The following is a 12,102-nucleotide window of genomic DNA, read 5'->3' on the forward strand; positions in this document are numbered from 1 at the left end:
AAATACAGGACTTAAGAGAAATCAACAGATATTTTACCTAGGAAAACCTTCTCCTTTCTGTAGTATTAGCAAGTGTGGGTACACTACAGACAAAAAATGAAATGACAGATCTAGGTTTTACTTTTATTTCTTCCATATTAAACAACTTGTGTATATATATACTTTTTTAATTTGTTGGCAACATATCCCACTATAATGTCAGGAAGACAGGCAGTTTTTTCAACCAGCACCAGTTTAGGGTGTGAACTGTTACTACTGTATTATCACAACTCCCACCTGCTTGAGTAATAAGCGTTACTGTTGTAATAGTTTTGGTCTAGCAACATGTTGTTTTTGTCCAACAACATGCTGTTAATAGGTTTTCCAACAAGGCAGGATGTGTATATACATTAGAAATAAACAGCATCACCCTTGTGATGATCATTTATTAGCAGAAAACCTCAATACTAAAGTGTCAGCAAATAAAGTGACAACTCATAAAAAAAAAAGGACTGCTTATAAAGATTATTAATTAAATAAACTTCTATCTAAAGAAAAGATACTATAAAAACTTCTGTTACTAAATATCTTTTGCTCATAAAATCCAAGAGTATAAAATATTTGGAAACTTCTCAGAGTGATATAATTTCTAGTTCTAATTAAAAAGCAGTATCCTAAATCTGTGTGAAATGAGTGTTAAATTAATATCCAGGAAGCAGAATTTAAAAATACACTAAAAATTCTTCAACTTCTGAATTTTTCAAATTGTCCTAATTTTTTTTTCTTGATGACAAAATGTATCCAGTTTTATTCTGTCAACTTTGTGACACTGAACTTAAACTGCAACAGGAAGCCATGGAAATTTGACCTTATGTTGAATTTCACAAAATAAGAAATACTCCATTTCATAGTTAAGGAAAAACATAAAGCATGATCCAAATATAGTCAAAAATACCTCTCCTATTTGTAAATGAATTTCTTTTATGGTATTTGACAATGACTGTATAATCTCTTTCATTCGAAGAAGGTGCATTTCTTCGATGTCTTGAAATTTCTGCAAACAAATATGAGAAATTAATCATAATGAAAATATTTCCTGAAACACTAAATCTTAAATTTCAATAATTAAATACAATAAAATGAAAAAATAACAAATAAGCCTCTTTTTTTCTCCACATCTTAAACATATTAATTACATTTAAGAAAGGTGCAGAATTTGTTAGAGTTATGAAATAATGAACTTTAGAAAACAAGCGATCATTTCAGAATCATTATTGAACTTTTTAAACTTACTTTTTGAACTCTCACCTTATCTTTCCAAAAAAAATCTGATCTATTTCTACCAAAATATATTTAGAAAGTGTTCAAGTTTCCTCTTTTCTCCATAATTGAAAAGTTTGTTTTTTCATCTAAACCAAGAAATCTTATGTCTGGAACTGCTTTTGCACTTCCTTTTTAGAACACTCCTAAGCATACACACTCTCTCTCTACTTAAATCTATGTTCTTTGCTTCTTTAAATATGATTTGTTTGATCTTTAAACTCATCATACACATTTTTTACAGTTTGTTCCTTTTTACCCAGGCTGTCAGCTGATGGCCATTTTAAAATCACTTCCAAAGTTTTCAATGGCCCCTTCCTGCCAAAAAACAGAACTAAAAATGTTCTCATCCTCCCCAACAGTCAACCATAACAGTCTTGAAATCTTTGTTTACTTCTGCTCTTTCCTAGTTCTCTGCCTATTTCTGTAACTACCCTTTCAAGTGTGTCCAAACTTTGATGCACCACTTAATCCTCTCTCCAATTTGCACAGGGTTCTGTGAAGATCCCAGTCTTGAACATCCTGCTACTTTCATTCACAAACCCAACTCCATGCATAAAAGACATATACCTCTAGCTTCTTAGACCCTCAATCTTCTGCCATACTTATGTACCTCTGTAGTCATCACTCAGGGAGATTAATATGATTTTCTTTTTCTTCAGCAGCCTTCATCTTAATTACAGAAGATACCGCCATCCTCTGTAGGCTACCCTATGATTTTCCTTCTTTTACTGGATATTGTAAGAGAGATTTAAGCTAAACCAACTGAATTTGCACTGAAAGAATTTAAAATACTCACACTCCTTACCGTTTAATTTTCAGAACTGATCAACATATTTTCAAATGAAATGTATGCTGAATTAAGACAATACAGGATATGCTTCACATAGAAGTGGGCTTCCATATATTCATGGATGTCATTTTTCCTATCACATCATCTTTAAAGTAGCCATTGTGCAACCAAAGTATGGATGCAGCTACACCATTATACTTAAAATGAATTCCACACATACATCTTTAATTGGCAGAATGACAAATTTCATTTCCAATATGGACAAATGTGGAAAATTTATAAGTGTCCATAATAACATTAAGTGAAAATTTCAATTTTAAGTAAAAGGATACAGTTAAGGAGCTAAGGACAAATTTTGCCCAAATGTGGTTTAAAATGTAGCAAGAAATGGCATATGCATTGATACAGAGAACCTAAAATCTTCCAGAATATAGTCTTTTAAAAAACCACAGAAACTTGAACAGCTGTAATGGCTTTTCATAACCTCAGGTAAAACCTGGGTAGGCATTTTAACAAACTGTAACACTAGCATTTCAATGGAATAATAATGAAAAGCCACAATGGATCCCAATATTAAAATTCCTGTAAATGAGTCAAGGGTGCCTAGCAATTCAGAGGATTTTCCATATAAACACAATGCTTATACAATAATTCCAGAAGTTCATTTTGCTTTCTTCCAAAAATTTCCTCAAAACACCTTCTAGAATGCTAGCACACCACTGTGTCATTGAAAGATAGTGCTATCACAACATACATAGTCAGAGCCTGCCTTTCAAACAAATCAATTTCTAAAGAGACTAGTTTTTTTTTAATCTTTAATTTCAGATGGCTCCAGAAATTAAACAGAATACATTAATTGACTTCAAAAGTAACTAATTTAATGCAACACTTACCTGTGCTGTTTCTGTCATTTTCAGTTCAAAATCAGATTTTAATGCAGCATACTTCTCCACATAGAGTTTATAGGTATCTGTTGCTTTTTTAGATTTAACTGCTGCCTATATATCAATACAAAAATGTGACAAATGTCACGTACAGTTTTTTAAAGTTACTATTTAAAGAAAGCCTAGGATGATCTCTAAAAATTATCAGGGGCATACCAAAACAGAGAAACATCATAACAAAGTTTCAACACCAAATATCTCAGATAAGAGCAAATTGAGATTTTACTATAGGTAAATCAAATACAAGTGTAACAAATTACCTCAATTAAATCCCTTCCCCTTATAAGCAACGAAAATTTTATAAAAATATTTACAACAAAACTTATTTTTAAAATAAAATTTTTATTGCTGAACATAACTCATTAGCTCTTGTCAACAGGAACAACAAATTTATATTTGCAACAGCAAAATAGGAAAAAAGAAGGGTTAGAATACAGAGTAAACAGTTATAAGTGCAAGTCTGAAAGAATCAATGGCAAAAAAAACTATGTGCTGAAGTTCTCTTAGAAATGAAGAAAGAAACTCAGAAGTATGGATGTTACATCAATGGATTAACAGATATTTGAAAGTGAAGCTAGTGCAGAATATAGTGAAGGTCAGATTTAGACAAGTCAGTGTTATTATTAAGACTCCTTTGGATTTTTATACTTTTCATGTTGCTAATAAACCAAACTCTTTCTGGGACTTCAGTAGAACATAAAACAAAATACAGGAAATTCTCAGTATTACATGGAGAACAAAACTAAATGAAGTGACTGATTGTGGCAGACAAAAAGTTATTTTCAAAGTTCACCTCATGATGCATGAGATGAAGCCTTTCAAAACATTGATAATCCATTTCCAAATTAAATGCCAATGAAAATCATCTTGAACACCATTTTCTTTCCTAGCTTCTTTATTCAACATGCTTATTATCTCTCCGAAATTTCCCATAATTTGTAACAAAAAAGTATTCCCGAATTATAAATGAGATCAGTAAAGAGAATTGTATATTTTCTATTTGTTCTAGTTGTAGCCCTCCTCCCCTCAATTTGAAATTGAATTTATTTGCAAATCAATTTCATCTGTCTAACAGAAACTATTTTTTACTTACAATTATTTGTAAAGCTGACTGCTATCTGTAATTTCAAATGAGTTAATAGAAAGAGGCCCTCTGGCAAGAGAGAGATTCTGCAATTTCCATGAGAAAAATAACTGATAATCATGAGTAATAGTATACCATTAGCACTTCAATGGAATACGATTCAAAACTGGTTGTTCGTCCAGCTACAAAGAAAGCCTAAGCATATCTTAGTCACAAAGTCTTCTACACTCAGTATAATAGAATGTGAAAATACTTAAAGTAACAAAAATATGGATTATTCAGAAAAGTTGTATCAAAACTATCAGTTTATTATCACGATCCTCACTCATACACATCTACACAGGAGAATCACTGAGAAGCAGACAGTGCTATCATTTTTCCCAACTGCCATTTACTATGCTGAAAATACAACATCCTCCCTGAAATCTTACTTTTAAATTTAAGACTGCTTGGAAGTTGATTTTAAATTTAATCACTAAAAAGGAAGGAAATGTCAAGATAAAATATGTAAAAATAGGGGTTTTTTGGTAAAGCATTTTTAATTGAACCTTCTATGCAAGGGAGTTTGACAAAAGAAGAACACTCTCCATTTTCCGTCATGTTTAATGATGAGCAGAATGCCAGTATTACATGTTGAAGAGCAATTAAAAAATGAAGTACTCAGCAGGACAGAAAAAATGATAAAACACATGGACACTGTATGATTAACTAGTAATCTTTTCTGAAAATAGGATGTGACTACTCTCAGGTACAGCAACTGCTAGAACTGTATTTACAGTATATGACCAGATTTACAGTATGTGAAAGAATAAGGATCAGTCAACTAATTTTTTGCTGAGTCACTATAAATAGAGAACTTTACATGTCAGAGAACAACAGGAAATTATTATGCAAGTTAGTATTACCTTCCAGCTGCAACAAGACTTGCATAGTCTCAGCTACCTCCTTAAATTCTTCAATAAAGTATCTCACCAAACATTTTGCTTTGTGATAAACTCTTAGTATACTGGTGCAGATCCCCTGTTTTCTGAGAAAGCAGTGAATCTGCAATTTTGCCAGCAAATAGTTTTCATGTTGCACTGAAAGTAATACATCTATTTTCTACCAAAGGAAAAAATAAATTAATACCATTTTTGGTCACTCTGTTTACAAAATTGCAAGTGTAAATTTGAACAGAGACATGACTGAAGAGATGTGACAGTGTCAGTTACTTACTTCCACTGGAAACATATTTTGAGTACTTGCATTCAAGTACTATTCAATGACATAACTCTATCTAAGGAAGATGTATAAAACAGTAAAAAAATTACCCTCGTCCTATAATGCTTCCTCTTTCCCCCTTTCTCAGGCAGATATCTCTCAAACTGGTTTTTTTGTTTCCGAATGAAGGATAATGCGACTTCTTAAAAAGCCTTCCCTCAAGTCAACCTTTCCTACTGAAACTCTACAAGAATTTTAAAAAATTATACTTCGAATACAATGTCAGGAAAACATCTGCCAATAAACATCTGATTCACATCTAGAATCCAGCATGAACTCTCATTTGAGACAGAAGCTGGGGGAAAAAAGCTAGATTTATACTAAGATAAAACAACTGAAACATAGTCAACAAAATAACTTTTATCATGAGTGAAAAGAAAGACAATAACCAATGCTATCATATCCATCAAGATAGCAGGACTAAAAGCAAAAACATCATTCTAACAAGAACAAAGTCCTACACAGACCAGTTAATTGGAATGGCAATAGCCAGCGGAATCATGATTTACTAAGAGAAATTATAACTAGAGACAAGGAAAGGTGACTTCTTTCCTGCAGTAGTTAGATTCCTGAAAAAAGAAAAAAGTGACTTTTTTCCAAGCAGGTCAAGGAAGGGGACCTTTCCCCTCTACTCAGCAAAGGTGAGGCCCCATCTGGCAGAGTGTCTAGTTCTGGAATTTTCATTGCAAGTGAGACATGGACATACTGGAGAGAGTCCAGTAAAGAGGCATGAAGATGATGAAGGGACTGAAGCATCTCACCCATAAGAAAAACCTGAGACTGCTGGAACTGTTCAGCCTGGGGCAGAGAAGCCTGAAGGAGAATCCTACCAATAGATATAAATACCTGACGGGAGGCTACACAGAAGACAAAATCAGGCTTTTTTCAGTGGTGCCCAGTGATAGAACCAGAGACTATGGGCACTAACAGAAAACACAAAAGGTTCCCTTCCTCTGAACAGAAGGAAACACCTTTTTCCTGCAAAGGTGATTAGGCCCTGGCACAGGCTGCCCAGAGAGAGCATGGGATCTCCATCCTTCTGCTAGCCTAGCAGAAGATACTAGAAAGCTGTCTAGACAAGGTCTTGAGTAACTGGCATTAGATGGCCCTGCCTGACTGAGCATGAGGAAAAGAGAGGATAACTTCCTGAGGTCCCTGTTAACCCTAGATATTAAGTGATCCTGTAAATGGATCAACCTCCCCATCACAACCCAAGGACAGTACTAAATACCTCAAGACACTAATTGTATTGACTCATTGTCAAGATGCCTTGAATCTCTGGTCCATGAGATTGGAACCTTTTAAAACAGCAGTGAAAGTATTGATAACATTTTCTTTATTGAACAGACTTCAAATACTCAGCTACTTTATCTCTTTGCAGGGATAACACAATTACTCCTGAGTTCAGTTCATTGAGCATTCACGTAAGGAAATATATTCAAAAATGCAAGAGATGCTAAAACAATTGGGCACAATTTCTGTTAAAGCCACTAAACAAAACTATCATTTGATGCAGGTATTTACAAAGTGAAGAATTAGAACTACAAGAACAGACAAGGAACTAAGTGTATATAAAACATATCTAGGTATTCACGATATCATGCATATTGCAAAATATTCACAACTTTCAACTATGTTTAACCCTTTATGAGTATTCCACTTATTAATACAAGGTGAACATGTAAGACGACTAGTAGCACTGTGGGAAATGGAAAGATAGAAACCTCCAGAGATACACGGAGGTTTGATCTGCAGCCTTGGAAAGAGCTTGGATTGATGTAAAAATAAAATACATAGACCTTAAGTAGAAAAATCAAACTTGTGTCTCTATAGTTGTAAGTAAGAATATACCTTAAGTAAGTAAGAAACTATATTGGGTAAGATGGTGAAGGGTCTGTAAGACAGTAATGTAATTGCATAGAGTAAGTTAATAGTTTAAGAGTAATAATGGAAGTATATGTGTATATGTGTGATAGTAGCCCACTGCGTAAAAGTATCCGCAGTGTAATAGAAGTAAAGGTGATAGGTTAGAAAAACAAAATAAACCTTGTGGAGACTGTCTGTGGATTAGAAAGTTATATATTGTCTTGTAACAAAGAACTTGTGACTACATTGAGCAATAGCCAGTGGCTTGCTCCTTTAAAATCTCACAGCCTCTGCGAATGATGTTTATCTGAGCAATATGTCATTCTTAGCCCAATAGTGGTCCCATTCCTTCATTAAAAGCAGCAATAACAATACAGCACAATTAAAGTAAGATGTGACAGCTACCTTTTCAATTTCTCTCTGTGTTGCTCCTTCCTTTTTCAAGCGTTCTTGTTCCATGCACTTTGCATTGTAGTTTTCTTTTGATTTCTGCAAGGCCTGAGTGATACTTTGAATATTTTGCACCGCTTCCAAAGTTCCTGAAACATCTTCTTTTGTCTGCCAAACATCATACAGTCGTCAAAACCAAACCATTTAATTTTAGTGTTAACAAGTCATTGGACAAACATGAGAAAAAGAATGAATAACCTTTTTATAAGCTTTGATCTGTTCATCTCCATATTTGTGAACTTCTTTTATTAGCTCTTGTAATCTCCGCACAAGATCCAAGTGACAACTTGCTAGTTTTTCTGTTGAGATTTTGAAAACATCCCAAACTGGTGCAAATGTCCTGGATTGAGGAAAATAATGTTAATCTGGGTTTTTTTCTCTTTCAGTTGGCAATTTTTTTAGTAGTGCTACACAATAATCAGTATGTTTACAGTTTACTTCTACTCCTAAAATTGAACAAACAAAACAGCCAATGTTTTACTTGCATTGGCTCTAATAAGTAAAACAGTGCAAATTTCATTTAACACTACGAGGAGCATACAACAATGCCAAGCATCAAGACAGCTTAAAATAATTTAACATGTAGTAGATATTACTATGTGTATACTTGAACAGTGTGAACAAATCAGGAATTTCTTGGTTAGTTACATCTCTAGTTGTCTTACATCACTGCAGCCACAAGATGGAGGAAAAAATATTGGCAAAGGTGGTGTGCCACTAAAAAGGATTTACTGATTAACAAAGATGAACAAGGAGGTGGGATCGTTTCTCAGATTCAGACTCCTGTGTTAAATGGACTTTGTCCAAGTGTTCCAAAGACATACTTCCACCTTGCTATTCTGGTTAATGCTGCTAAAAATCAATACTAACCATAGGCTTTAAAGTTCTTATGTTCAAAGGTTCTGCATCTGCCTGTTAGTTTAAAAAGCAGAAACAACTATTATCAAACTATTCACTGACGAAAACTTCTCACATTTCTAGATTACATTACTGGCTTTTTTTTAAATCTAGTTTTTCTCAGAAGTCTGACTTTTCATTGGCCTAATCTTTCCAATGGAAAAGTATCCATTAATCATTCTTGTTTTTAAAAACATACCCTGAGTATAAAACTTCCATTTAACTATGGAATAAATCTATGGAAAAGTCTCATTCTGAACATCTTTGAGAACAGGTAACACTCCAGAAACCAGAAAGAATAGAAATAAATAAATTCACGGCCACATTTGCAGGCCATATGTTCTCTCTTCAAAATTATTTCCATAGGCTTGAGAGGACATCATAGAAGTAAATAAGTCTAAAAAGAACTATGCTTTAAACACAGAAGAAAAGACAGTTTATCTGTGTTTGGGCTTTGCTCTTTTTATTCAGTTCAAAGAACTGCACTGTCTTTCTCTTTGTCTGTACAAATTTCTGCATGGTTACTAAACACCTAACAACCATTTTTAAAGGTAAAGTTATACTAACCTTCAACATAATCAACAAAATATTCAGAATCTGACTTGATTCTTACCATGTATACAGTCACTTATTTCTCTCTTATGTACACTTACTTACCCAAGTTGTGTGTAATTGCTTGCTGATTTGGCTAGTTTTGTCATTGACCTTGAATATGTCTCCTCTATTGTAGCCCTGCCAAAGAAAGTCATCAAAAGTACAATCAAAATTTTGAAGGTAAGAAGACTGAATATGCATTCTACAGCTACAAAACAGAAGACTTTTTGTGCAAACTAAAAATTACTCCATTTAAATGATCTCTCAAAAGCTAGACAAAAAAAAATCACATTAATATATTTTAAAAAATAATCTAAGAACCCTGTGACAAAACATTGCAGGGAGCAGAACAAGTAAAACCCAGGAACTCAAAGCTTGAAAAAGACAATTCCTTCCTTTCTATTTGCTGTTCTCAACTGCCATTATAACTCCTTAGTAACAGACAGAACAAAGCATCACAACAATCATCTATCCAGCACTGTCTAACCAAGAGAGTGTTACACAGCAACAAAATAAAATGTATTTGTATTGAAAACTTTACAATAAACAAAAAATATTTATGGAGCAATCACATAAAACAAAATGAGGTCTTGTTTAGTCTTAATGTTGGGGGTAGGCTGTTCTTTCCTTTAAGTTCTTCACATAGTAATAGTTGAGTTTAGAAATTACACAAAGTGTTCTTATATTTTCCTTCACTTGAACACACAATATCACTTGTCTTTTAGAGATACAAAATCCAAGGGTTGGCACAGATTTCCTCCTTAGAGCCTTTGCAGAGGGAATTGCCATGGAATCACCTATTAAACCAGTGATGCCCTGCAAGTCCTTCCCTATTAATCTTCTTCACCCTCCTATTATTAAAGATAAACAGTATTTTAATTTTTCACCCTAAACAATATTCACTATATAGTGTCAACTTAGATTTAGAAGCGTCCTAGATATGAGTAAATACTGTAATTGTCTTTTTTTTAAAAACTTGGAGCAATTTCTTTCCTGTTTTGTAACACCGCACCAAGCACAGACAGTGATTTATTTTCTTTTAGATTACCATGATGAGCAATATATTTTGAATAATCATCTGTATAGTCTATCAAGGTTTTCCAGATTTTATAACTCAGTGACTTATTTTTCCTGTTTAAACACAAGAATTTTGACCAAAGTATATTTCCCTTTTCTTTGAACCAATTTACAGCATACTTCCCTGAACCATCTCCACAAAACTGGAGTTCTGCAATTCACCACAGAGTATTAACATATATCAGTAAAAAAGACTAAGAACCAAAAGATGACCAGTTAGTACACTTGTCCTATCAACTGACTTCGCAGAGCACTCTACTGTACAGGTAACAGACTATGATTTTCTTAGCAAATTAATTTTCATCCATTTGAATGTGTGTCTTTGCCTGGGATCTGCCAAACATTTAAAAGTTAAATGGAAACATATGCATTGCTAGTTTCATCTGATCTTGAAGATTCTTTCCATGATGCTTACAGGCAGTGGTGCAGAAAAACATTAGAAAGATTCCTGGAGAAAAAACAACACATTTCTGTACCTTCTTCTCTCCTAGAAAAACAGTGTGAGTTCTTAGATATAAAAAGTTTAGATTTTAAATGCACGCAAATGCATGACAGCTCACCTACAAAATCTTCCACATCTATAAAGAAAAAAAAAACTATGCAGGCAGCTCAACCTTCTCATTTTGACTTTAACAAACAAAAATTTCTACATGCTTTATAAGTGAAGTAGGGTCTTTATTCAAGGCTAGGTTGGAAGGGGCACTGAGCAATCTGGTCTAGTGAAAGATGTCCCTGACCACAACAGGAGAGGTTGGAACTTGATCATCTTGAAGATCCCTTCTAACCCAAACCATTCTAAGATTTGATGATTTTAAGAACCGGTGTTTAACCTCTCAGCAAGAAGATAACCTGTCCCACTCATGATTTACCAACATTAAGCAGACGCCTGCCAGAAAACTCACTCCTTCAGATGACAAACTTCTGAACCACAGATCCAACAGGCTCTTGGTTCTTTTAATATGTGACCAGTAACAATACTGTGTCACCAAACACAGACAAGGAGGAAAACTTCTGCTCTTTCTAGGATATCAAGCAGGAATGGCAGATACAGCATAGAAATACTAGTACAAACTAATATGTTTCAAATGTTTGTTTTTCTCAGCAAAAAAACTTTACAATCTCAGAATGTTCTTACAGAAATGCTGAAATATTTTTTAAGAAAATGCTTAAGATAACTATAATTTTTCAAGTTATTCCATATCTTACGCATTTTTTCATTACCATTTCTAAGGCTGGAGAAAAGGAAAAAATACTATTCCCCAGTTAGGCTACATACAACTAAAACACTATTCTGAACAGCACAAGTAACAGAGATGGGCTTCACAAAGACATGTCTTCTGTGCCCTAAGCAGTCTGTACATCCAAACACACTGACTCATTTCTCCTTTCCATGCAAAATCACTTCATAAAAAGTCTATTTTCTGGCTAGTCTGGAGATTCCAGGACGTCAAGCTGACCAGATGACTGCTCTACCTAGAAAGTGTAAGTACTCTGACTTGTTAAAAGTATTACCACCAATTCAGATCTGTCTCTACCTATGCAATAGTTTTCAGTTTTCAATCTCTTATGTATCCACTTCTGAAAAAAAAAAAAAAAGACAGCAAATGGCCAATGTGTAAAAAGGAATGGAAAAACAGATTCAAAATTCAAATGCATGTAAACTTAGTTTTCATAGGGAAGAGTTCAGCAAATCAGGTACACAAAAGCCAAGGCATAAAAACACTAGATCTAGATGGCTCCTAATACATGTTGCTCATCCACTGTATTTCCAGCAGCAGACAGTACCATACAACTATATTCAGACTATAATCTACAGAAGGAGGAGGAGAACAGATAAC

At 33.9% G+C, this 12,102-nt stretch overlaps 1 protein-coding gene across 7 annotated transcripts in view; it reads right to left on the bottom strand.

Moving 5' to 3' along the window:
• FCHO2 (FCH and mu domain containing endocytic adaptor 2) overlaps positions 1–12,102 on the bottom strand; it is an 82,862-nt gene that overhangs the window by 59,101 nt on the left and 11,659 nt on the right. For 6 of the 7 annotated variants that reach the window (XM_064405191.1, XM_064405190.1, XM_064405189.1 and 3 more), the window contains exons 3-7: positions 9,251–9,325; positions 7,895–8,036; positions 7,652–7,804; positions 2,986–3,090; positions 935–1,033 (exon numbers count right to left, since the gene is read on the bottom strand). In XM_064405191.1, the coding sequence (XP_064261261.1) occupies positions 935–1,033; positions 2,986–3,090; positions 7,652–7,804; positions 7,895–8,036; positions 9,251–9,325 (574 nt within the window). Of the gene's footprint in view, positions 1–934; positions 1,034–2,985; positions 3,091–7,651; positions 7,805–7,894; positions 8,037–8,566; positions 8,603–9,250; positions 9,326–12,102 lie in introns of those variants that run through there. The other variant, XM_064405194.1, reaches the window with a different exon arrangement.

The sequence above is a fragment of the Passer domesticus genome, chromosome Z (assembly GCF_036417665.1).
Source record: "Passer domesticus isolate bPasDom1 chromosome Z, bPasDom1.hap1, whole genome shotgun sequence".
NCBI classification, from domain to species: Eukaryota; Metazoa; Chordata; class Aves; order Passeriformes; family Passeridae; genus Passer; species Passer domesticus.